Genomic DNA, 27,669 nt, shown 5'->3' on the forward strand with positions numbered 1-27,669 from the left:
CTATATAAATTCCAGGTGGCTATCTTCTGGGACATTGTATTTAGCTTTGTGCTTCTCAAAGAGCTCGGACAACTCATTTAGGTATTTTTCATGGAGTTGATCAACTTCTTCCTCTGAGGGTTTGTGCTTCTTCTGCACTGGAATTGGCTTCCCAACTGGAAAAGAAGTACAGGAGTTAGGAGGAGCCAGTGTCAGGCATCTCTGAACACTTTGCTCACCCTAGCACACAGCTGAGGTCAGCCTATCCAGGATGGACAGGTCACTATGACCAGGTATTTCCTGGAGCCTGGGAGATAGCACAACCAAGGAGGGATGGTGGCTCAGGTCCTGACCAAGCTCTTGGTCTCCAGGATCACACTGGTCCTTGCCTCAGTTTACCCATCTGCAAAGCTGGCTAATGTCAAAGACCCTCTGTGTAGCCTTTTGAAATCAGAAGTGCTGTATCCCAATGAACTCACAAGAGCTGCTTCTCACATCTCAGGTGTGCTGCAGATAAACACAATGTAAAGACAGGATAATATTTGGGTTGGGTTTTCCAAGTTGTTTCCACGTGGCCCTGGGAATCTGCATTGCAAATGGGGAAAGTGAGGAGCAGGGGAGCCCCACACTATTTAAATACACTTGCATTGAAGGTGCTTCCACTTTGCTCAGATTAAAGATTCTGTGAAATATCTGATTTTTATTAGGAACCAAGTACTTATCTTTTAAAAATCACATTTTATTCAACAGCAAATCCAGTTATTTTGATTCCTACTTTCAGAAGAGCCTTTCCATCTCCCAGAGCTACCAGGAGCAGGGAGAGTGAAGATCCATGAGGTACTTTTGCTCTGGTCTCTTACTCAAATTGTTTTTGTCAAGGGATGGAGGGTTTCAACACGTTATAAGGCCATTCTTCATCCAATTAGTGAAGAGCCCATGTGATACTACACAGCTCATAAAACCATTGAGACAATCCAAACAGGTTCTAATACAATTAGAAGTAATTGCTCATTGTCAAACTTAATCAGTGGTGTAAGCTCTAACTATTCCAAACAGCATTTTTAATTAAATTAATTCACAAAGCATCAGCCACACTGGTGGACCAAGCATGGAGATATTGGAAAAATTATTCAAAACCAAAGATTTTCTTGAAATTTGGTCTCCCATGGACATGGTCTCTGGTTGATCTTCCTCACATGCAAATAGGTTTGGATTTGCAGATGTGTCTGCACAGGACAGTGAGCAAAGCTGCAAACTGCTTGAGTGTTTGGAGAATCACAGAATGGTTTGGTTTGGGAGGGACATAAAGATCATCTCATTCCACCCCCCCCTACCTTGAATAGGGACACTCTCCACTAGACCAGGTTGCTCTAAGCCCTGTCCCAGCGGCCCTTGAACACTTCCAGAGAAGAGGGGCAGCCACAGCTTCTCTGGGCAACCCGTGCCAGGGCCTCACAGCCAAGAATTTCTTCTCAATATCCATTTAACCCTGCCATCCAGTTACTCCATGCCTTTTTCCAAAATCCCCCTTCAAATTCCCTTCAAATTTGCCCTTCAAGTTCCCCCTTTCTTGGAGGCCCTTTAGGCACTGGCAGGGGCTCTAAGGTCTCCTCAGAGCCTTTTCTTCTGCAGGCTGAACATCCCCAGCTCTCCCAGCCTGTCTCCCAGATGTTCCAAGCCTTTGGAGCATCTCCGTGGTTTCCAGCAGCTCCCCATCCTTCTAATGTTCTTGCCCTAGAACTGGAGGCAGCACGGCATCAGGGGTTCTCACCTGAGTGGGGAAGAGGAGCAGAATCCTCTCCCTTGACCTGCTGGTCCTACTTGTGTTTGTAAAACTGCCTTGGCAGATGTTTCATTCAACCCTACTGCAGTGTTTTTTGTCACCGTGTTGTGGTGTTGGGGTTGTCTGCATCTCCCAGGAGCAATGAGCTTGGCCACATTTGCTCTGGGGCTTTTCACAGCACAGCCCAGATGGGCTGGGATCTGTCATGACATCAAACCAGACTGCCAAAACAGTGAGACACATGAACAGTTTGGAACGCTGCTTTACAGCACATTTCTAGCCTACCACTGCTTGTGCTCTCTGGCATGAGGCTCCAGCCGGGCAGGAGGATGACACAACCCAGGGACTGTCTCTGTTTCCCCGGTTTGGCCAGCCTGAGTGTGTCTGGCATGATGTCAGAGCTCTGTGGATTGACTCACCCACGGTGTAGATGGGCCGCCGGTAGGGTATCACCCCAAAGCTGTACTGGAAGATGCCTCGTGCATGGAAGAGGGGAAGGGAGATGCCCATGATCTGCTGGAGACAATGCTGAATCTTCCGCAGCCAGGAGCCCTGGGGATTCTTCACCTGGTCAAAGACATCATTCTCCCCAAAGGAGAAGGCAGGGATCAGGGGGGTGCTGCAGGGAATCAAAACCAATAGGGTGTCATGATTAGCAAAGCCCATTCCAAACCCCTTTCATTCTTCTCCAAAACAGAAACATCCCATTGACCGGCCACAGAGCCGAGCACCCCTCCCTCAGCAGCCTGGAGCCCACCCCCTTCCTCACCCATTCTGGATGGCCAAGCGCACAAATCCCTTCCTGTTCTTCAGCAGCAAGGTGAAGGATCCTGGACGAGCATCCAGAGCCTCCTGTGCCCCACCAACAATGATGGCCAGCAAGTTCCCACCCTCTGGCTTCTGCAGCACATAGGATGCACTCTCCTTGTCAGAGGGGATGAGGCCTGGAGAGCAGAGAGAAATTAAAAGTAAAACCCACCTGTCTGTGGTTTGCTCTGCACCTTTTTCCCCCCATAATCCGTCTCTGGAGAGGTGCTAACAATTTTATTTTCAGAGCTGAAAACCTCAGGTCAACTCCCTTTAAAGGTGCTAGATGTGCACACAGCTCTGCTGGGTGAGTACACAATTAACTATCTGCTGTCTGGCTCAGAAGTGAGAAGTGAGGGAAAAAATTAGGAAAAAAAATAAGTGCGGAACTAGCTGCACTTGAGTCCTAAAAAAAATCTGTTTCAATTTGTTGTTAAGTGAGACTGTGTCCAATTCTGAATAATTCTGATGTCAGAGAAACATTTGCTTTAGGTCAAAACACACACAGGTTTCAGTGGATGGTGCTAATTGAAAGTGGAATTTGATGAAGGTATTTGGTCTTCTGGTGTTGCTTACTTGAATAAAATAGAAATCTTTAACTCAGAAATGAGAAAGCAACATTGTTTTGACAATATTTTTTTAATTAAAAAACATCCTTGTTTCAGGGGCTGAAATAATTTGCACATTAAAACCTCATTGTGAAATGGATTCAATTGACCTAAAAATTAGTTATGCACCCAACTCCAACATTACAGTGACTAAACCTTCCCTCACCTGGGTCATAAGTGTCTCATATATCTCACTGTTTGGATTTCTCACTCTCCATGTAAATACTCTGGCAGCAGGAGCCAGAGTTTATGAGGAAAACAGGATAATGGATGCCCTGGGGTACATCAGATGGAACTGGATGCCTATGTTTAGCCTATTGAATTCTGCCCAGATTCAGCTGGTGAAGTGACCATTGCCAAGCCCACTGCTGAGAGATGGAGGTCATCCTGCCGGTGTCCAAAAATCTCTCAAAACTCCCTTTCACCTCTCTCAGTTTAATTTTCACCTGTCCCTTTTCCTTTTCCTTTTCACTACATCTTCCCCCCTGCCACATTCCATTGCAGCACCATGAGCTACTATTTTCATCCTCTGTCCCTGGATGCTGCTTCCCTGGAAGCTTCCTGCTTCAGAAAAAGCATCTTTTTCCTCATAGTTTCAAGCCTGAATATAATTTTTATGGAAAAAATACAGGAACATCCTGGCCTGCAGCTCTCAGCATTTCTGTTCACAATTTGCTCCGCATTTTGCTGTTCCACAGCACCTGCACAGTGATGCCCTGAGAACAGAGACCATTTATAGAGTTGAACAACAGAGATAACAGCAAGGAGGGCAATTTTTAACTTCAGAGGTTTTGGGTTGCCATCTCGAACAGCTGTGTCCATGAATGGGATCCAATCGGCCCCAGGTGAGGGAAAACAGACCCCGGACTCCCCTTCCCCATGCATTTTCTCTCTATGTTCCTCAAAAAAGCACCCACACATACTACTGCTGGCCATTGGCCCATGCTCCTTACCTCCACTCATCACATAGTCCCTGAAGAACGGGAAGCGAAACCACAGGGAAAGCATCATCAGGTGAGGGGTGATGCCTGGGAAGAGTGTGGAAAAGCCAGATGCCTCTGTGCAGAAATTGATAAAGGCTCCAGCTGCGAGGACTCCGTGGGGATGAAATCCCACCAGGTAGTTCTGCCGAGGGTCCAGCTCTGCTGTCTTCACCAACTAGACACAGAGATGAAGCCAAAATGTGGTCGGAGTTAGTGCTGTAACCTCAGCAGGGTGGAACACTGGCTATGAAGAGCAGATAAGGTATTACTGGAGGGGAGTGTCTTGCACCCAACATGCGTTTCTATTGGAAAAGGTTAACTGGAACAACTCCCTCATTTTTCACTGAGATATATTTCATTTCCCGTATTTCCATCTCCTCCTACCCATTGGCCTAAAATGACTTTTCTAATGGCACAGTTCATTATGTTGCCTTGAACTGGTCTAGGTGCTATTGGGAACCAATTTTGTTTAAATGTCCTCCAATAAATTTTCCAATATGGGGGGGAAAGCGAGAAAAGGGTGATTTCTTCCACACAGTACCTCTTGATCCCACAACCAGAACAACAGAGGGAATACATAATCACTCTGGCAGACCTACTACACAGCACAAGCACGTATCCCACCCAACAACTTTGTGGGGATCAAAGGTTTATCCTGTCCTGAAGCACGTGCCAGGTGATTCCAAGGTGTTTTCACAGATGGTAAAATGAAATCTAATTCCCAGACATCTAACAGAGAAGCTGATGGTTTCCTTGCCACTGAGGAAAGCTTGAAGGATGCCAGATGTTTGTTTGTGCCTGTGTTGGGTGCCCAGGTCCATCAAAGAGCAGTGGATGTCTGCCCAAGGCTGCTGCAGCTTTGGCAGGAGGGAACAGAGAATTCCCATACCCAGCATTTTAGGGATGGGCAGCATGGATTGCAGATACAGTGCAGCTCATGGCCAGCCCTTGAGGGATGGATAAGCAGCTTGTTAAAATTCTCAGCCAATCTGAAAGTGATATTCAAGCCTGGGATATACTACAAGGGAGAATGGGTGCCACAGAACAAGAGGGGAGGTTAAAGGGAGATAAGGGACAACTGGAATTTGATCTCCATTGCACTTGTTATGGACTGCCCAGGGGAGAGGAGCTGGTGTGACAAACCCACCCTCCAGCTCTGGCACCAAGAAGACCTTGCCATGCCAACACCAGCCAGCATGTGCATAGCCCAGGCAGAAGCAGGCAAAACTGAATGCTGGAATCTCTGCACCATTTCTGTGGATGCTGAGGACACTCACAGCAGCAGGGAAGGATGAATCTTTCCAAGGTTAGTCATCACATCATTTCATCACTGAAAGGGTGGTCAGACATTGAAACAAGATGACTAGGGAAGTGGTGGGACCACAATCCCTGAAACTGTTCAAAAATATGTAGATGTGGCACTTGGGGACATGATTAAGTGGCATTTGCAATAGTGCTGGGGAACAGTTGGACTCAATGGTCTTAGAGGACTTTTCCAACCTGAACAATTCTGTGATTCTGTTATCACAGAGCCACCATGCCTTTCCAGACAACTCAAAGGCATTTGTGCTCAAGAACAACCAAAGCCCTATGCATTTAAGTGTCACCCCTCCAAGTATCCTGATTCCATCTGCACTCAGGGTGCAGTTAATGGTGCATGTATTTTCCTAGAAGCTGCCAGAACTGCAGGTTAATCATGAGAGTATATTTTACTTTCTTCCATCGTGACTCATTTTCCACCTGTCTGCAAGCACTGTTGACTGTACATGAGCCCATTCAAGCTGCTTCTAATGAGGGGAATGGACAAACCAAGTCCCACTACTGCCCAGGTGCAGAGGTCTCTAGGCAGGAAGAGAGGCAGATGGCTGAATCACTAAGTGCCCACCATTTGCTCTTTTTTGAGTAATCTCAGCTTGCATCAATGTTTCCTGCATTCATCCTCAGCTTCCAAACAACGCTTCATCTCCAAGCAATTTATAAGCAGGGAAGCAAGATGTCCAGGCGTGTTAGAAACTGCTACATTTCTGGCTCTGAAGGGGAAGGGTGATGCAAGAGGGCAGCCACTGAGCGGTCAAATTGCCTTATGGGATAGTTTGCCTGTGCACCACAGTGTTTACAGATGTTTCTACACCACACACAGTGTTTACACCACCACAGTGTTTGCAGATGTTTTTACACCACACATCTGTAAAAACACTCCCTAAGAAACATCCAGCTGCTGTCTCGGTGCTCATCCCAATGAAAGAGGAGGGAGGACAGGAAAGGAAAGAACAAAGGACAGTGCTTGGAGTGATACGACAAGGGAGAGTGGTTTTAAACTAAGAGAGGGATGATTAAAACTACCTATGAGGAAGAAATTTTTTATTATAAGAATAGTGAGGCCCTGGCACAGGTTGCCCGGAGAAGCTGTGGCTTCCCCATTCCTGGAGGTGTTCATGACCAGGGTGGATGGGGCTTAGAGCAACCTGGTCTAGTGGAAGGTGTCCTTGTTCCAACAAGGATCAATTTTAAGGCCTCTTCCAACCCAAACCATTTTGTGATTCTGTGGTAAGTCATGGTCCTGGTCAACTGGCTCTGGGTGAGCAGTGGGTTGGGCATGTTGACCTCTAGAGTTCTCTTCCAATGTCACCCAGTCTTTGAATCTGTGATTTGTGACGCCCTGCTCTAAGCCATGGGCAGCTGGAGGGTAGCAGCTGAGTCCCTCGAGTTTTGGTGAATCAGGGTAATGTTTCTGCAAGTGCTGTCCCCTGCAGTAGCCCTGAGGAAAGAAGGTCCTTGTTTTGTCACAGAGCCTGCTCACATCTGGATGATTTGGCCAAAACTCACAGAGAAACCAGAGAGCTTGTACAAGACCAAGAAGGAAATCTGTAGCAGAGGAGAGACTTAGTCAAAGTCTCTAGATACCGTAGGTCTAGACTCTACACTACCCTTTTCCCTCTGGAAACTCTTCAACACAGAAACTCCATCTTCCCTTCTGGATTGTTCCCACTGTCTCACTCCTTCCCCCTCCACCTGGCAGAGGTCAGTCTCCATTCCCAAACTTCCAGGAAGGTTAATAATGTGACTCTGCACAGCCTCCCCCTCCTGCTGTCCATCCGAACTGCCTAATGGAACTGGGTTTGAGGTGCCAAGGAGTGGGCCTGTCCTCCATCCTGCCTCAAATGAGTTGTCTTTTCTACACCCTCTGGATGGTGTTCACCATTCCAGTCTTTATGAGTGAACTGAACATTTAATAATTGTCAAAGTACTTAAGAGTCCAACCAAGCTGGTGTGTGCATGAGCATGACAAAATCCAGGGGTCTTCTGGTGAAGTAAGAGCAGTTTCTCATCTCAGAGGTGTCTGAGGAATGCCAAGTTAATGTGTATGACCTGTGGTCTGGAAGCAGCTGTTAGCAGCTCAGGGTTGTGCTCTCCAAGCTGAGCCATGGGTTTGCTGACTTCCTTGAGATTCCCTTTGGCATGGTCAGGATGCTGGCTGATGCCTTGGCTGCTGACAGCAGTAATGATTCATTCTCAAAAGTGTCAGGAAGCCTTCTGGATCCCAGGTGTGGGGTGATCTTGGCCTTCCTAATAAATAAAATTGTTTAGGATGGAAAAGCCCTCTAAGATCATGGAGTCCAAAGGCTCCCCCAGCACTGCCAAAACTACCACTAATCCATGTCCCCAGCTGCCATATCCACATTAACATCCCAAACAGGAGCCCTGATCAGCAAGCTCCTGGCTTCTGCATTTAATGTCTCCCAAAATGAGTTGCTTTTCTATCCTTCTCTGGTCTATCCTTCTCTCTTCTAATGCTTTTCTATCCTTCTCTGGTCCCAAACTTTGTTTCCATGGATGTCATAATCAGTAATATGTTCTTAAGTAGGATAAACCTCTCAACTTTGTACTAAAAAAATCCTCATGTCTGCAGCTCTCCATAGACACCTCCCAAAATCATCTCTTGCAGGATGGAACATGCAGCCAGTTTCTCTGTAAGAAGAAGCCCAACAAGATATCCAGGAATCCAAACCAGATCTGAAGAAGGACAGATTGTGCCAAACTGAGAAGAAGCAGGTCACCCACCCAAGGGTGTCTGGATGAGAGACCAAAGGAAGGGCAAGTATCTGAGTACTGCCAGCAGCTGCTGAGGAGGATGGGTTTCAGGTCTCAGCAATGGTGAGAGTTTGAGAGGCACAGTTGGAAACAGCAAGATCTTTGAGCCACAGTGTTTTCTCCTGGTTTTCTCCTGGTTTTCTCCTGGTGCCACAGTGTCAGGTCAGAGCTGCTTTTGCAGCAAATATTGGAGAACCTGACCAGCCAGGTGGATTTAAATTGAGTTTGGATAGGACTTCACTACCCTCACTCCCAAAGCTGGAAGCTCCAAAATGCTCAAGTCCTCCCTTCCTCTTGTAGGGCTTACTTTATCCAGTGGATTAGCAGTGCAAATGGTGGGACACAGTCTTCCAATGGGTCTCAGCCATTGCCCCCCTTGTAGTGGTTTTGGTTCACCAATTTCAGATTTCTCCAATTTTGAGATTTCCCCAATCAATGTACTGATGAGTGTGGCAGGTTCAGTGCTGGCCAATCACCAGTGCACTCACTTCCTGCTGTGAGACAGGATTAGGAGAAAGGCAAAGCAGGCTCAAAACTTCAAAAGGGTATACAGAAAATTTTATTAAAAGTAACTAAAAGGAAAAATATAGTAAGAATCAAAACAAGCCTTTCAGAACACTTTTCCTCCCCCCACAACCTTTTCTTTCCTACTGACAATGTAAAGAAACAAAACCTAAAATTCCCTGCCAGTTTACCACCTCTAGAATAGTCTTTCTTCAGTTCACTTAGGGAGAGAAGCCCTTCTTGTTAAGGTTATGGAGACTTCTCCCCAAGAGGGAAGAAAATAGTCCTCTTGTGGCTCTCAATTTCCTCACCAATAGCAGCCACCCGGGGAAATCTGCAATCATGAAGTCCTTCCCATTGCCATAAGCCTTCCCACAGCCGTGTTTATGGGCCATGTCGACTTATGGGGTACTGTTTTAAAGATGAGCTGTTCAAAGGCAAAAGTTCTCATTATCTATCTGTAAAATCATCTTCATGCCTGAGAACAGAGATCTTCTTTTCCTGAGGATACCAGACTACTCTTATCTCTCTGTTCAGACTTCTCATGGGATCACAGCTACTTTCACATCTTCTTGCTTTAGCATGGAGGCCTTTGCTCAATATCAGTTTGAACCCTTCATCTCCCTATAGTTTCATGCAAAGAGTCTTTTTCCCAAGAGTCTTACAAGAGGATTTCAGCCCCAAGACCAAGGCATGTCCTCATCCCTCCCATCTGAGACTATAACAGTGAAAAACAGCTTGAGAAAGGAAGATGAACATCAACTCAAGGACTAATACTTTCGACCAAGGGAAGCTGGACATCACTGTTATGAGATTTATAGTCCTTGCAATCAAAAGGTGGACCCACATCTGGAGAGCTGGACCTCACCAGCTGGGATACTTCTTCCTTCTTTTGGAAACCGGACCACCACCATCTGGAATACTCCTTTCTGTGATACATCCTGAGAAAAACTAAATCACAATAGTGTATAGAATTGTGATGTAAAAATTTGGAATAGAAACTGCTGATGAGTAAAAATTGGGAATAGAAACTGCTGAGAAAACTTATGAGTACCCCTATAAATACCTGTAAGCCTCAACTATCGGTGTGCAGTTGCAGGGGAAACTTCCCCCACTGTACCAGCACTGTATTGCTCATACTTTTCCATATTAATTAATAAATTGATTGCTGCTTGAATATTGGCCTAGTCGAGCTTGTCATTTATAACAGGGGGATTCTCCTTCCCCCTGCCCAATGGTTACAGACAACTCCTATGGGATAAAATCCCAGCACTGTCCCGGGGCTGCTCCCAGGACCTGGCGGGATCGGCTGGGACCCGGGCTGAGGTGGGTGTGTCGCCAGCAGCCAGATGTTAGCAAGGCCGGCTCCATCCAGCCCCGGAGCACCCGTCTCTCCCTGCCCGGGAGCCGATGTGGGAAGATGGGGAGCCAGCAGGCGGCACGGGGAAAGGAGGCCCAGCCCCGAGGCAGGGCCGGCCTGGCCTGGGACAGGGCCCGGCGGGCCCGGGGCGTGCCCCTTCTTGCCAGCCAGGAAAGAAAGAGAAAGTTCCTGGGTTTCTTTGGTCTTTAACATATGTTTTTCACAGAGGTGTGTCCAGCTTCTCAGTGATTCAACAGATTGTCCCCAAATTCCTCCCATGTCAAACTATGACACCCTTCTTAAGGACACTCCAGAACAGAAAAGAGAGGGCCAACACATGGGACAGAGAAGTTCCTCAGAAAAGGATAGCATGGGGGCTTTGGGCCGTTCGGCCATGCTTTTCTTTTTCCCTGACAATCCCTCTTCCAGCCAACAGAAGGAAGCAAAGGGAACAGTCAAGACTGCTGGAAGTCAGAAATCGTATTTGATGTCATGGGCCATGGCACAAGTCCTCAGTTACAAATAGTACCACTCTTCTGTGAAAAGAAAGGAAACATTCCTGGCAAGGATTGGTTCACATAGACTGGAACTGTCCTCTCTACAGTGCCTTGCAATTCCCGAGAATTGCAACACACACAAATAACCTCTGTCAGCGTTTGTGCCATTGTAATATATGTTATACAATAATTTGTGCTAAAGGAAATTAAAACCACAGCATCTTATGTACCGAGCCAGTGTCTGGCAAATAAAGAATGGAGATTCAAACATGAGGAGGACACTGTCTACCAGGATGTATATTTCAAGGGATTTCTTTCCATCTGACAAGATCCCAGCAGGAGGCATTTGATAGGCATTGTTAGAAGTTTATCCCATAAAGTTTTCACCTGACAGGATTCCAGGAATTATCCTCCGGTTCCGGGAAACAAGGTAGCAAGAAAGAAAAACTACGATAATATGCTAAAATATGCTAAAGAAGAGCCCCCTACCAGAGCCCAAAAGACTGTATAAAACAGACCCCTTTGAAATGACATTTTGGAGACCCACAGGGATCATGGTGCAATAGAGGCCAAGTCCTAAGTCTCCCTGACCTTGATCGCCTGGCTCAGAGTCAATTTGCTTGTGGCTTTTTCCAAGTTTATACTCTTGATAATTTAATAAATTTCCTTAATTGTTAAATTGGAGTATTCATTTATTAGCACCATGATGAGGATGAATGAGTCATGGGATGAAGTCTTCCCAAATTACTTCCCAAAGCTTCAAGGGTTTAACGAATTCTCCAGTAACTCATTTCAGTTATGCTAACAAAAACCAGTAACACCAGCAAGACCACAAGCACAATGACAGAGGTTTCTGCAGACAACAAGGTCCACCTGGCACTTAGATATAACCCCAAGGCCGGTAAGAAATATCAAGGAGAAAACAGCGTGGCAAAGACCACAGGGACCTTCCCTGTACAGCATGTTCTTTCCAGGCTGCCCTGAATAAAGCTGGCATGATTATCCCTACTGGGGTGCTCTGAGTGATGACAGTAGTAGAAAACAAAATATGACCCTCTCTTGATTTAAAAGACAAATGTCTGCCAAGGTAGGTGGGAACCTTCCTGGAATGGGAAGAAAACACCCCTCTTTCCAAATTACTGTAATTTGAAAATTACATGGCTTTCAGGCAGGAAAAAAAAAAAAAAAAGTAGAAAAAGGAGTAACAGTTCAGTGCCCGCTCTAGAGAGGCCGAGAGAGGGAGCCATGATCCCCTGAGCCGCCGCGGGGAGGGAGGGAAGGAAGGAAATTGCTCCTTTTGCAAACTCAGGGCCAGCGTTTGGTGTCAGCACTATCAAGGAGCAGCTGGCAGAAGCAGGGGAAGCAGGCAGATTTGACCGTAGTGCCGAATTGCAGCGTAGCAAAGTCCTGGAGCCGAGGACACACAGTCCCTCAATGCCCTCATGGAAGGAGGGCAGGAAGGTTGGACCCACTCGTAGCAAGTGTCGGGTCCCAGATCACAGCTTGTGGTGGGCGGCATCACGCCACAACTCCCGAAAAATGCTGAACAGAAAAGCCCACGTCCCCAGCCAAAAACTCCCCATCCCCACAAAAACTCCACTGGAATGCCAGGAGACTTCCTTGTGTGTCTTGATTGCTAACTATTCACCCAAAAAGCCACCCCCTACCTCTTCCAGCGTCTCCCTGATAACAAAGGGAAGAAATTCACTGAGAAACCTAAATAACCACAACAGTCCTCAAAATTATCTGAGACTTTAATTTGCTAGAACGGACTCATAGCCCAAGTTGTGTGATCCAAAGGTGAGATGTCTTGCCTAAGGCAAGCATCCAGCCCCAATTTTCAGTCAGCAAGATGGTGACTTCTGTTTGAGGACCGTGGTAAAAATAGATATTGTCAAGCTTATGCTCACACTTTCCCCATTTCACCTTCCACATCTGAGGTTACCAAAGCACCCTGGATGTATGAGGGATGACAGGATGGGGCTGGGGAGAAAAAGCAGTGATGTCCATTCACTTGGCATGGGGACAGAATTTGTTTTTTCTCTTAAGTTGTGTGTATCCTTTATTGTAAAGACTCACTGATAAATGATGAGGAAGGGATTATGAAAACAGAGACAGGGTTTGGGCAGCAGCAGACAGATTTCTGACTGCTTTTTGAACATAGCATTGACAAAGCAGTCCACAGCATCCAAAATCACTCTGTAGGCAACATCAACACAGCAGGCATCATAGGTTATCTGGTCAGACATACTCTAGTTAGACCTTTTGGTATATTTTCCACAGCATTATAATGCAGCTGAGCTTGGTCATGTCTTGGAATTGAAGAATCATAGATTCATTTAGGATATAAAAGCTCTCTGAGACCATCAAGTCCAACCATTACCTCAGCACTGCCAAAGTCCAAGGTACCACTTAACCATGGTCCCAAGTGCCACATCTACATGATTTTGAAACAATTCCAGGCCATTTGAAGGACTATAATGAGGGTATATTTAAAAATAAATAAATAAACAGATTAGAATATGTTTAAAATGCAGGGAAATTAAGCAGAAACACTTCCCTGGGCAATGCCTTGGACCCTGATGATTTCTCACTCATCCCACTTTTCAAAACACTCAAGTTCATTCGGGTCCTGCCTATCTCTGATTCTCAAATCATTAATTAAATTGCAGTCAGTTCCAAGGGGGATAAATCCAGCACCAAAGTGATACTTGTGCAGGGGTGGTATCAGCAGGAGGTGTGCTGTGCATACACATCACAGTGGCCTGGCTCAGCTCAGCACTGGCAGGCTCCATGTACTGCAGCACACTGCAAATTCACACTGCCCAGAAAACAGATGCTCATCCCAACCTCTCTTTGCTTCCACGACAGCAAACATGCACAGGGATCCCTTAAAAGCAGTGTTTAAAGCTGTTTCCTAAAATAAGACAGCAGGCAGCACTTGCTGTCTCCAAACACTTGACCATGCTAAGTTTGCTGCTGGGATCTGGTAGGATTAGGAGTCATACTTAATCTTCCCAGAATGCCTAATTCTCCAGGGCTTAACAAACTCTCTCTACACCTAAATGCAGTCCAGAGTCCTGGATATCAAACCAGTCTGTGTCCCCAGATGTCGCTTCCTTGTGTCCCTTATGCTGGGACTTTGGGCAAGTGAGGTTGTTCAGCCTGAGGAAGAAAGGGTGAGACCTTAGAGTCCCTGCCAATGGCTTTAGCCCCATAGTAAAGGGGCTCAAAGAGAGCTGGAGAGGGATTTTGGACAAGGGCCTGGAGGAACAGGACAATGGGAAATGGCTTCCCACTGATGGAGAACAGGGTTAGATGGGATATTGGGCAGAAATTCTTGTCTGTGAGGATGCTGAAGCCCTGGCACAGGTTGCCCAGAGAAGCTGTGGCTGCCCCATGCCTGGGAGTTTTCAAGACCAAGTTGATCAGGGTTTGGAGCAACCTGGTCTAGTGGAAGGTGTCCCTGCCCATGTTAGTTAGAATTGCATGATCATTGAGGTCTCTTCCAACCCAAAGCATTTCGTGATTCCATAATTCTGTGACTGAGAAAATATTTTTGAGAAACAGTATTACATGATTGCTTGGCTATAATGCTCTCTATATTAAATCTCTTTTAAATTTTTCTGCTGTCCTTTCGTGTTACTTCCTCTGTTTTCTCCCCAGAAGTGGGGAGGAAGGCTCCATGGAGCCCTCTGGGCCCTCACCCAGGGAGCTGCAGCCAAACCCCATACCATGCTCCCTCTACCGGTGTTAGTGGTCCTCCTGCCAGAAAGGACAGGCACGGAACACAGTGAGGCATTCAGGAGTGGGGTTCCATGTTCTTTAGAAAGGAACAGGAGAAGGGTCATTGCTGGGCTGAGCTGGCAGCTAAATTTCAGCAGAGAGGTTGGTCCAACACTTCACAAGTGATGACTTACAGCCATAAATAATTTACAGAATATATACTGCAGTCACATGAATAATTTAATTACTTTATGGTTTGGGTTGCAATGTGATAAATAACATAGAGAATAGAAATTTTCAGTTCCTCATAAGTTGCTGAATAGAGCTTAAAGACTAACTACAAACAAAGATAAAAGGATGTAAAGGTATGCACACTGGATGATAAATGTTGCTTACCAGTGGAAGAACAGATAAAGAGGGCTACAGTGATTTTTTTTGCAAGTTAGGTAACAAGAAGCAACAGCACATGCCCAAAGAAAAAGTTCAAGGAAAGGTCACCTTTAAAATAGAAATATTCACTGAACAGGACCACCAGAGATCCTTTAGAGGACCTTCCGGGATCATAAAATGATTTCCAGTAGGAGGAAGTTGCATGCAAATTAGTTCTAGGAAAAGTGATGTTCATGTATTAAGTAGGAGACACACTTTAATGAATATATATGATTATAATGTTGTAAAGCCTCACCACACACATTGGATTAAACAAGACATCCTTGCAATGTGTCCTGCACAGATAAAGAATGCCTGCTTTCTAACACTTCAAATTGCATTAGAAAGTTTATTTTCTGGCTGATTTCAGCATCAAAGGGACCTTAAAATTCCACTCCCTGCCATGGGAATGGACACCTTCTACTAGTCTGGGTTGCTCCAAGCCCCCTCCAGCCTGGCCCTGGACACTTTCAGGGATGGGGAAGCCAAAACTTCTCTGGGTAACCTGTACCATGGCCTCACCACCCTCACAGCCAAGAATTTTTTCCCGATATCCCATCTAAATCTACCCCCCTTACAGTCTGTAACCATTCCCCCTTGTTTCATCACTATAGTTCCTGATGAACAGTGTCTCTCCATCTTCCCTGTAGGGCCTCCTCAGATACTGGAAGGTGATGTGTGGTATCATCACAACATTCTCCAGGATAAACAGCCCCAACTTTGTCAGCTGTCTCCATATGGCAGGTGCTCCTGTCCCCTCACTGGCTTTGTGGCCTCCTCTGGACTTGCCCCAGAAGTGCCATTTAACCTTCTTATGATTATGGGGCTCCAGAACAGTGCACAGTATTCCAGGTGTGATCTTATGAGAACAGAAAAGAGGGTTATTTCTGCTTGAGCAGCAAAGCTGATGGGCATGTTGTCTCTAGTCCTCACTTTGCTCTGGCTCCCCCTAATCCTTATCCCAGGCCCTACTCCATGCAGGATGGACTCTCAGGCTGGGTTCTTATTTTTTCCTTTAGGCTGGTGTGTTCTTTGGTTTTTTGGGCTCCCAACTTCTTTATCCTGGCCTGCAGCACTCAGCTTCTGACTCCAGGTGATGTCTGACCAGCTGGGTGCATCCCATCTGAGTTCTCTCAACAGGCAATGTATTCCTAAAGGAATTATCTTAGAAATTTCCATTGTCTGCTGTGTCCTTGAAGCTCTCTTCCTTGCACAACCCATGAGCTCTTCTCCTGCATTGCTCAGATTTGTACCAACTTGTGATGGCTCTGAGGCAGGACTTGCTGCTGCTCCATGCATCCATACCATGCCAAGGGGACACCAGATAAAAGAGTAAGGGCAAAGGCCAGCCACATGCATTAAGTAAATCAGGGAATGTCACAGAAGTGCCTCTCAAGAGAACAGCAGCTCTCTGAGACTGCCCAGTGCACCCCCAGCTTTACCCATCCATCCCCCTCCTCAGCAGAACGGGATACTGACATTGCAGACCACCCAGGATCTCTTGGATTTTGGTTAAAACTTGCCCTATGCCCACTGGGTAAATTCTCAGCAACCTGAAGGGGAGGAATGTTGCAATATAGACATGGAAAACAAATGTGAGATTTCCCTAGCAGCTGGAATGCAGCAAGATTAAATAGGTATGGAAAAGCCAGGTGATTGAAGCATGTGGTTGGTAAAAATGGTAATCCCCATTTGTTACTGTGTCTTTGAGTAATCTGGGAGCTGGGAAGGCTATAACCTTCAACACCAAGCTCCCAGCACCCCATGCCATGACTGCTGGCCCCAGACTGTACCCAGACTCCAAGGAAAAAGCTGGTCCCTGGAACACTGAAGAGCCAATGGACCAGTGGCACTTACTGTGACGGGGAAATAGTCCCTCATGTACCTCCAAACGATGCAGTTCCGGAAGACGTGGATCCGCCGCCCACCCTTGCTGGGTTTCTCCCTGTCTATGAACCACCAGGCAGCATAGAGGGCACTGACCAGCCAAAAACGAGTGAAGAAGAGGGCGATGAAGACAGCAGTAGAGCACTGTGCTGAAAGAAAAGCCAGCAGTGACTTGATAGTTGGATTAGGTGGGCTTTGGGAGGAATGGTTCATTTGGAGAGGCATGGTCCTGGGATGGAGCCTCCACTGGGCTTGCTGCTGAATTTATCAGTGTGAAGGCACCTCTGATGCAGAGGTGGTTTCTTTTCTATCTGCCCCAGGAACCTGAAAAGACACCAAGCACCTCCCTTGTAGCAACCACCAGTTTCTCCAAAGGCCACCATGTCCCTCTCTTCCCAAAAGGCTGATGAATCTCACTCCATTCACAGTGTTCTCGTGGATCAGCTCTCTATCCCTTTGCTGTCTTGCTTTTCCTTGAAATCAGACTGATCTCTGCAATGATAATGGCCTTGTTTTACCCCAAAACTCCTGTTAATACTCCCTGATGACATCTGATATTTTGCAATGGCAGCAAAAAGGGTCCTATGTCCAGTCTGTACAGTCCCAAACAGCTTTATCTTGAGCTAATGATTCCCCATTTTAATTGTGTCCATGATATATACCCATAGATAAGATTTTACTCTTTAGTGAGTTTTTTATTATTGATTTTGGACCCTTTCCTCCACTTCTAATCTTGGATTCCACAGGATTTACAGTTCTTTCAATTTGGTGTCATAATGGATTTTATAAGAATGCTCTATTTTGTTCTCTATGACTTCCATGACTTGGGACTTTGTCCAGTTAGTGCCAGGTTTGACCTCTACCTCCCACCTCCCTTGTACCCTGTGTTTTGGCATAGAAACAAGAGAACAAAAGCATTTGTGCAAACCAACATCACTTGGTACACAAATTCCCACGCAAGCCCAACACTGTGTGTCTGCAGATACTGGAAAGTGATGATGGCCACCAAGCTGCCACCTGGAAAAGCAGATGTGCACCTGAGAAGAGCTGTGTCCTCTCCATCTGTCCTCTCCATCTGTCCCTCTGGAACCCTTGGTGTTGCTTTTGAAGGGGAAGACTGAGCTGAAGACAACCCAAAGATTCATCCAAGTCCTTTGCCTTCCCCAGCTCATGGATTACATAATGTTTTGTATACTTTGTTCTACTTTGGGTCTTCATTTCAGATCTTCCACGCAGAGCTGGAAGATATGAGGATGGAGATGCCCTGCTCAGCTTCAGCTTCAGCTGTGATATAGATGCATCCACACCCTCAGGCACTTAGACATCTTTTCCACCTTTGGGAGTCACCTGATACCTACTCTCTCCACCTCCTCTCAGTGAAGGTCTGTCAGAGACATGGAATAGGATGCTCTCATCTAAGACCTTCATATACCTCCTGTTTGCTTTCACTTCAAGATAAATCAGTAGATCATGTTTGTAGCATTTTTTATTGTGATAAGTCAACCTGATTACAAAGCTTTGCATGAAAAAGCCAATCCTTGCTCTTTTTTAGAACACTGTCATGATGGTACCAATAATTCCTATGGGGAAAAAAAAGTGCAATAATCTAACAGGATCCTAAATCCCTTTAAAGCTGAAATGGGATTGCATGTTTTCCTATAAGTAGAGACACTGCAGCAAGCACCTGGGTAGGCACTAAGAATTTTGCAGTGGGAAAAAAAACTGCAGGTCTTGGCAAAGCAGCAGGTCTACCCTGTAATGCATCATGCAGGTCAGAAAGAACCACTGCTCACACCTGGTGCCACACTTTTAATGGAATCATTAAAGTCCCCTCAAATCTGGCCTTGGACACTTCCAAGGATGTGGCAGTCACAGTTTCTCTGGGCAACCTGTGCCAGGGCCTCACCACCATCACAGCCAAGAATTTCTTCCCAGTATCCCATCTAATCCTTGCCCTCTGGCAGTGGGAAGCCATTCCCCCTTGTCCTATCCCTCCAGGCCCTTGTCCAAAATCCCTCTCCAGCTCCCTTGGAGGCCCTTTAGCACTGGAAGAGTCTCTAAGGTCTGCTGGGAGCCTTCCCTTCTCCAGGCTGAGCACCTCCAACTCTCCCAGCCTGACTCCAGAAGAGAGGGGCTCCAGCCCTTGAAGCATCTCCAAGGCCTCCTCTGGACCTGCTCCAACTGGAGTCTCAGAAAAGTGGAATGGAGAGAGAGAATCCCTCCCTCAACCTGCTGCTCACACTTCGTTTTCAAATGCCACAGACACAGACTTTGTAACTCAAAAACTGCTTAGAACATGAGCTGCAGCTCCAGGGTCCACATGATAAACAAACACAATTTTACTATACCTAGGAGCCTGGTCATCAGGTCTGCTATGAAACTACAGTGCCTAATTCTCCTTTTATCATACTGTGCAAAGCTCAAGTACATTCTGCAAAGTGAAGGAGTAGTTCTGGATCAAATCCATGCTTTATCTCACAATTGTATAATTATTAATTTCTTCCTCAATTCATTTGCAATTCAATTTTTGTTTTCCCCAGAGCAAAATTTGCACTCAGTGACCTTCACTCAATTTCAAGATTTGGGATTTTTTTTGTGCTTTTGAAACCTTTTGGTGCTCTGTGGGAAAGGGGCCCATTCCTGTCTGAGAATGGACTGTCAGTCTGAAAGTTACTGTGTATGGCACCAAAGAGACAGGAAGGCTCCAGAAAATGTACAGTTATATCTGTATCCAAACAAATTCCAGCCTTCAGCAGGCACCTGATTATTTATGGTCTGTAATTTGGTGAGGAGGAACAACTCCATACCACTGTCTGGACACCAACACTTTGTGGGCCACCAGTGGCCAGAAATTTTCCACAGAGCTCTATTAGTGTGTTCCAAAAGTCATGTCAGGTCCTCAGACTAAGTCCACCATCACTGGTCCCACTGCTCAGAAGAAATGGGCAGGTTTGAGTTGCAGGCTTGAAGTTGCAAACAGACATGATCCTCATCTCCTCCTTCTGCAGGTCTGGATATAGCTCCTCCAGAACTTAACGCTAATATTTACACAAAAAATTTTGAAAGCAAATCAAATCACATCAAATTTGATCCCTTACCGTCCTGAAACACTCTTGGAACCCCAAGAATTAGAGATTTTGGGTTCTGTGAAACTGGATTTTTGTGTTGATATTAAATGCACAGATAGGAATCAGTCTAAAAATGTTTCTCTCTATCACCCCATGTAAAAGAATTAAACCTTTGGCTGCAAATTATACTTCTGGCAGCCTTCCTAAATCCAGTAATGCCTCTGCCCTTGTGGCTGCCATCAGGAATGTTTTAGTTTATAAAGATCAAGCCTGAGCCTTTTAGGGTTGGAGTTTTTAAGCTAAAAGATTCTTTTTAGGATAGGTATGTATGTGATAATTTTGATAATAGTTGTATTAATCATGATACCTTTCAATCTGTGCATAGATTAATTATTAAGGTAATCAAAAGAGTGGTTTTGGTTGAAAGGAAAGGGGGAGATGTTGGGATGTTGGGAGACACAAGACAGATAATGGACTTTGGACCTGGTTAACCTAAGAGACTTGATAACAGGATGCCTTGGCAAAAGCTAAAGGGAACTTTGAAAATTAGACCTAGACTGCAAGAAGATTAAATCAAACGGCTTTACCAGAAAAAGAAAATCTCAATAAACTCTGCAAGCAAGAGATGTTGTGATATGCATAAGTTTGTGTATGTGATTTTAACCTAATCATTGTAGTAAACATTACTAGGCTCCCCTAAAATAGTATATAAGCATTTGTGTCCCACCACAAATTTGGATTCTGATCACCCCATCAGTCTTCCCCATCTCTCTCCATTGCTGACATCTGGACTATATTTATGGGTGCTATAGCCCAATGGCATATGCTAAATTGCTATAAAGTGGCTTAAGCCCTTACACAGAGCTCTTTCAAGGCAGACAAGGGCTGTAAGAGCAGGGTTAAGGGCATCATGCAAGTCATTAAAGATGCATCAGTTCTGTTATCTGAAAATAGGTAATTCTGGGCTGAGATTAGCTGCTGCACTGTCTACACTGTCCTGGAAAGTGGAGACTGCTTCAAACCAAAACTAAAACCAAAGGGTTCCTGGCAAGAAGGAATGTGATATGCAGACTCTACATCTTGCAATTTCTGATGACTCCAGATTCAGGAAGGTTTCTCTATAGTTGTCCATAGTGAGGTTTGGCTCTGGATGAAGCATTCATAGGATGGTCCTGGACTCTGCAGTGCACCTGTTGAGCAGGGGTGCAGCAACTTTTCATGGTCTAGAACCCAGCATCTCACATCTCCATGGCTGTATGAGACTCAGCAAAGACACATCCATGTGTATTTGATGGTTTGTTTGTTTGTTTGTTTTCCCACAGGTCAATTGGTTTCCTGGGCTGGATTCCTTCAAAGAAGCTCATAGCTTCTTTGCTTCAAAGAAGCACAAACAAAGTGGTGGGTCTCTTATCCTGAGTTTTGCTGTGAGCTGTAAATCCCTCTCTGGACAAGAAAATGGCCGTATCACAGAGAGCACAAATATGTCATGGGCTCCAAGTAAGCCATGGGTCCCAAAGGAGCCACGGGTTTCAAAGCACATGGAGAGCTTCTCTGGCTAAGTCTAAGCAGGGACCATGTCCCATCAAAGTGCTCCTAACCCAAAATTTGTTCATTCAGCCTGAAATAGGCAAAACTGCAGCCCACAGAAAGAGATTTTTATCACAGCAGCCCAAAAGTGAGTCAGATTCATACTGCACTTGCCAGTAGGGCTTGCAAGATCACTGCAGAATCACAGAATGCGTTGGGTTAGAGGGATCTTAAAGACCATCCAGTTCCAACTGCCCTGCCATGGGCAGGGACACCTCCCACTAAAACAGTTTGTTCAAAGTCCCATCCAAACTGGCCTTGAATGCTTCCAAGATGCACATTGCTGAGGTCCTCAGTGCCAGCCTGGAGTCCCTGATTGTGGCCACCTACACAGATAGTGCACCCTTGGGCACGGCTGATGTGGGCAGGCTGTGGACTACATTCAGCTGCCAGGAAAGTACCAGCTGATCATGCTGGCACCACATGCCCTTTGAGCCAACCCTGATGACTCCAAGGTTCAAAGTCTGGGTGTGGTGTGCTGGGTCTGCAGAGGCAGCATGCCCAGATCTACTGGCCCTGCACTGGGTTTGTTTGCCATGGTTCAGCTCTGCACTCATAGCTCTGCATGGTGTGTCTGGATGGGTGTCCATGCCCAGTGGAGAGTGGGAATGAGAGAGGCAGAAGGAAGCAGTGCAGCAGGCTTGGGCACCAGCCTGCTGATTTCAGTTTTCTGCAGTAGCCAGGTTCCACTCCATTACAAGGAGGCACTGGTCAGTAGTCAGATCATGTACTGGGAAGGCAATAGGGTCCCCACTCCATGCCCTGCAACCCATTCTTACAACTTGCACTCCTCCTCCAGCAGCTATCAGCCTCTGAAATAAATAGAACCTTTTGTCTCCATGCTTTTGTCAGGAGCATCCTCAAGAAAACCGGCAGTATGGACAATGCCTGCCTGTTGCAAGGGATGCTGGAGCAGAGCTCCTTGCCGGCACTGGGGCCAAGCTGCTGCCCTCACCCAGCATCCTGCAGGGATAAATGAGTCCCTCCCACAGTGCTTGGCTTCTCAGGGGATGCATTTGCACAGCCATGGCAACAGCTGCCTGCAGTCAGGGCTGCTGGGATCTCTGGCCAAAGGGCAGTGCAGCGGCCAGATGGGTGTTTCAGAAGCCCTCTTCTGGCAGCAGAAGCACAAGCCTGTCTCCCAAACAAAGGAGCAGCCGACAGCTAAATCCTGCCCACAGAAAGTCTGAGCTCCGTGCCTGAGGATTATAACAGTGCAACAAGGGGTGTTTGGCAGCTGATGGGATGAAAATAAGGGTATCTCTTAGCATATAGCTTATGCAGTTGTTAAACTGGGATATTTTGGTTAGAAAGCTCCAGGCTTAAAGAAACTTTGTAAAATGAACCAAACCAGCTGGAATTGCTTCATAAGGTTTTGTTATCACCTTTCTAATGCACCTCTTAAAGAGCATTTCCTAACTGCTTTTGGTTTCAGATTGTATCACCAAAAGAAACACAAACCAAACCCCAAAACAAATCAAACCAAACAAAACATGCAAAACCCCCAACAAACAAACAAACAAAAACTGACAAAAACACACAAAAAACCCCAAACAACAAATCAAGTTCTTCCCAGGAAAGACAATAAGCTCTTGAAGGTCAGCCATGGGATGAGGAGTGGGTTTGGGTCTCATCCTCATTCAGAGCAAACTGCATTTCCCTGCAGAAGGTAGAGCCTGTGTTTGTGTTTGCAAGTAACTCCTACAACTGCAGAGGATTCCTCCCTCCCAGCCATTTGCTGTCATTCTGCTGGCTCTAGAAGCTATTTCCTTCTCTGGAAAGTCAAGTGCCAGCTTGCTCCCAATACCAAGAAGGGAAAAACCTCAAGTACAAATTGTTTTATTGGAAAACATTGTTGAAGCTCCATAAGCCCCAACTGCATCCATGCTGAGAATGGGGATGTGCTGTTGGAGCGCCTGTTAACACTGTGACCACATCTCTACCACATCCCAACTGAATCATGGACTGTGGAAGGAAATGCAGATGCAGGGACAAAGAGGGAATCATGGAGCACTCCAAAATGTCCCATTCTGGCCAGCTGTGTCGAAGACTGCATGGCTCTTGCCAGACTTTCATCTCTCTTGCTAGGATGCCTTGGTGTCTCCTCCTGCCAGGTGTCCTCTGGTGGCAGAAGGCTGATCACATGTGGGATCTCTTCCTCATTAGAATGTTGATCACAGGTGGGATCTCTTCTGCTCAGGGAGACCCCCAGGGTTTATAACACAAGTACACAATGGCACCAAGGATGGCTGTTTGGCACTTCTCTTCCAAAAATAAAAGGCAGTTTCATCCATCCTGGTGACCAACAATGGCCCCTGGGCCTCTTGAATTGCACAAACTGGGATAAGGTGTAGTTCAGAAGAGTGATACTTATGAAAGGAATGAAGGATTTGTCTTTACAAAGAAGCGGTGAGTCTGCTAGTAGATAAAACTGAAATAAAAGCAACTCAAATGCCTAATTCTCAACTATTTGCAATTCTTGCAAAACTTTTTAAAAGGGAAATCAGTTAGTAATCAAGGTATATGATGATCTAATTAGAGAAAAGTGGTCAATTGATGCATCCCTGGCTGGAGGACACCCAAAAGTCAGGAAAAGATGAATGGCCACCTGAGCGAATCATGCAACACTATGGAGCAGACACCTGGAATCCTAATGTATTAATATCAGATGCCAGAGAACCTATTTATAATTTAAATTGGATAATTAGGTTACAAGCTGTCTTTGAAATAATAACCAACCAGACAGCTACAGCTCTTGACCACCTTGCTGACAAATCCACTCAGATGAGGAATGCAGTATTTCAACATCAGATGGTATTAGATTATCTGTTAGCAGAAGAAGGGACAGTGTGTGGAAAATTAAATTACTCAAACTGCTTTTTGCAAATAGAAAAGTGGTGAAACAAATAACAAAAGGAATAAGAAAGTTAGCTCATGTACTGGTCCAAATGTGGAAGGGATGTGAATGGGACATGTCTTTGTGGTTACCTGGTGGACTATGGGTTAACCAAATGCTTTTTTCCTCTTCTGTGCTATAGCAACTCTAATCTTGTTACCAGGCATGATCTCTTGCTTAGTGCAACTTATTCAACATGTGATAAAAGGGATGCAGGTAGTAGCCATGCCTACTGATCCAGAAATGGCTACAAAGGGACAGAAAATTATGTCGCTGCAAATAATTGCAATACCAAAAGAGATCCAGGAACAGAAAAATAAGTAAATTATAACTAAAGTTTGTAAAGACAATTACTGAGAAAATAGGAGAGATTGAAAGGAATGAGGGATTTGTCTTTACAAACAAGCTGTGGGTCTGCTAGTAGATAAAACTAGCACTGAGAGAGCTAAAAGAAACAATGGGAAAGATTCAACTGATTGATGAATGGAATGAGATAGATTTGTCTTTACAAATAAACTGTAGGTCTGCTGACAAATTAAATTGGATACTGAGAGGTGAAAGAAACAATGGGAAAAATCATAAATTCCTTAGAAATTCCACTGATTGATACAAGGGAAAAAAAAGGGCCTGGGGAGAATACATTAGAAGGGTGTCTTAAGTATTAGGCATTTCAGGAAGTCTGTACCTCTCAAGTACCTCAGCCAATGGGGAAAGAGAGAGGGAAATGTGCCCAGGAAATTAGGATAAAAAGGAGGCTGTGTCCTTTAAAAATTTGAGAGACCCCAGGGAAATGTGCCATGGCCTCTCCCTTTATTCGAGTGAAGTTACAGGACTCCTCAGTCTCCTTTTTGGACATAAACCTCTGGTGTTTGTGGAGTAATTTTCCTGACACAGCATGAGCCAATCCTCCACCAATAAGCATTTAAAGAGCTAAAGGCAGGGTGTCTGGACCAGTATTGCCCAGTCCTCTGGTCCATCAGATACTGGTGCAAAGGTGGCCATTCAGGCTCAGGTCTGTAGCAGATTTTGGAAGGGTCCATCTCAGAAACGGAGTGAGAGTCTGAAGCACAGCCGGGGCTTTCTGTGCAGGTGTAGTTCTGGAGATGTTTGTGTACAAAGATCTGCTGTGTTTTGGGCTAGTCAGCAGCTGTCTTGCCACAGCAAAGGAGGAGCTTTACACACATCCCATCTGAGATTCACAACTGGCATAACAATGGGAAGCTCTGTGATGTTGCCTTTCAGCTTGGCTCCTGATGGGCTGTAAATGGCCCCAGACATTTTACATTGATAACCTACCTCTGATTTCCATAAAACTAGGAAACATTGCAATATTACAGGCTGATGGGCTGTAAATGTCCCCAGGCAGTTTTTCCACTCCACTGATAATGTGCCTCTGTGTCTCCCATCATCATTTCCCTGTGCATGCTATCCAAAATAGCATGTGTGCCATTTCCATCAGCACCTGATGCCCTCCACCAGACAGTGACTTTTTCTGCATGTCAATTTGCTGATGTGTCTTTTCCTCAAACTGTTTGGGTTTTCTTGGAAAAATGACCTTCTAGAATGTGCAAGGGCATCTGTAAAAAGTGAAGTGTCTGTTCCCAGGGCCACAAAAGCAGAGTCACCAATACTCCTGCTACAGTATCATTCCTCAAGCACAATAATTCTATTTCTCATTTCTAACACCAAGCAGAGCAACAGCTTAAACCACGAAAACTCTAAACCTACAGAGCAAGAGAAGCAGAAAATCCCACCCTGGTTTAGATGCTGCGTAAGACCTGTAAATATCCCCATGTATTAGCCATAAGCCATACACTTCCTTAGTGCCACCCTGCTCTGATCAGGTGCTGAGAAGAAGCCAAAAATGCTGGCACAGATTGCTCAAAGAAGTTGTGGCTGCTCCATTCCTGGGGCCCTGTTCAAGGCCATGTTGGATGGGACTTGGAGCAACCCAGTCCAGTGGAAGGTGTCCTTGCCCGTGGCAGTAGGTGCAACAGGATGATCTTTAAGGTCTCTGTCAACCCAAACCACTCTGTCATTGTATGATCATGCTAAAGGCACCAGGGGTGGTACAAACCAGAGCAAGACCAGTATTTTGTAGCCCCCAAAATCACCACCGACTTTGAGCAGAGCCCCAAGCAGTGGTTCCTTGTCAAACACCCCCTGTGCCACGATAATCACGATGCTTTGGAAGCTGATTAATAGGGTACCTGATAAACCTTCTTCTCCTGGCATCCTCACATGAAGCCAGGGCAACTTTCAGTCAAACCTAAGCTAATGGAGACCATCCAGGGACATTTCTGATAGCTTCTCCTGCATTTTCTGATGGCATGAAGAGCAAGATGACTGGCAATGACCATGTGAGCAGATGTTTCTGTCTCTGCAGGATCTGATAACAAAGGTGGACTGGCTTCTTTTCTCACACCACCAGCTGACATCTCATCACATGCTGTCTGTACACATTCTCCCCCACACCCAGTACACACATATCCACCAATTCTTTTAGGAAATCATGCTGTGGCATTGTGAGAACAGCACGGCAAAGCTCAGGGCAAGACCTTCGAGGAGTGCACCGTGGGTTTATTTAGGGAAAACACACCCTACAGTGGTAGCCATCACAAAGGCAGGCACCTAACTCCCTGGTAATCTCTGACAAGAGTCAGAGGAAGGGGATGGCAGCTCATCCCATTGCTCCCAGGAGATCACTGACAAAAGCTGGAATGAGGTGAGAATGAGGAATAAAATCAGATAGGAGCCCCACATCTTCTTAGGAGCCTTTTGCCTCCATTTTATAGGAATGGAGATGCCCTGGGCTAAAGGTAGGTGAGACTGCATCTCCAAAGCCAGAGCCAGACCACACTTGCAGCTCCCTCTGTGTAGAGTGTTCAGCTCCACACCACTGCCCCAGGGAGATGCAGGAAAGCTCCATTTACTCTGGCTCTTCCAGGCACTCCCTCTGCTTTGCAGGACATGTCCTGGCACCAATCCCTCCCATGCCTAACATCTATCACCAGGGACAAAAGAATATGACAACACTGCAGGTGACAATTTAGAGGGGAGTTTTAGTGGCTTCTCACATCCTAATTAATTTTATAATCATGCACAGCTTCTTCCTGGTGGGTTCACAAGGTTCAGGCTGGGCTGTTCTTGTTTTCCTTGCCAAATGTGCTTATGATTCATGTATGTTGTGAAAGTATTTTGAGGCCAAATGGGACAGGAGCCAAAACAAATCCATATCGGAGTGCTGCATAAAAATGTAGGGGATTGTAACTGGATGATCTTTAATGTCCCTTCCAACCCAAACCATACTGCAGTTCTATGGAAAGCTTCTCTGGCTTCTGAGAAAAAGGAAAGAGAGATGTCTCTTACCTAGACCCAGGAAGCTGCAGACCCATTGAGCCACTGCTGCTGTCTGAAGCCTTCTCTGAAGCGGCACAGACCGCGGAGCAAACTCAATTTTCAT

At 45.8% G+C, this 27,669-nt stretch overlaps 1 protein-coding gene across 1 annotated transcript; it reads right to left on the bottom strand.

Moving 5' to 3' along the window:
* Window positions 1–27,669, bottom strand: MOGAT2 (monoacylglycerol O-acyltransferase 2). The gene is made up of 6 exons (XM_054627770.2): window positions 27,576–27,669; window positions 16,626–16,804; window positions 4,131–4,335; window positions 2,532–2,706; window positions 2,182–2,381; window positions 1–155 (listed from the first exon to the last, which is right to left on the bottom strand). Exons 1-6 carry the CDS (start codon window positions 27,667–27,669, stop codon window positions 1–3), a joined length of 1,008 nt encoding a protein of 335 aa, XP_054483745.1.

This window comes from Agelaius phoeniceus, chromosome 2, assembly GCF_051311805.1.
Source record: "Agelaius phoeniceus isolate bAgePho1 chromosome 2, bAgePho1.hap1, whole genome shotgun sequence".
Taxonomy (NCBI): domain Eukaryota; kingdom Metazoa; phylum Chordata; class Aves; order Passeriformes; family Icteridae; genus Agelaius; species Agelaius phoeniceus.

Bases quoted from the DNA above. Each gene is read 5' to 3' on its own strand.
- MOGAT2 (XM_054627770.2), bottom strand. From the start codon at position 27,669: ATGAAAATTGAGTTTGCTCCGCGGTCTGTGCCGCTTCAGAGAAGGCTT. The intron at 16,805-27,575 runs GTAAGAGACATC...CTTTTCTTTCAG, and splicing joins CTGCAGCTTCCTGGGTCTAG to CACAGTGCTCTACTGCTGTC. The intron at 4,336-16,625 runs GTAAGTGCCACT...CTCTGTGTCTAG, and splicing joins GGGACTATTTCCCCGTCACA to TTGGTGAAGACAGCAGAGCT.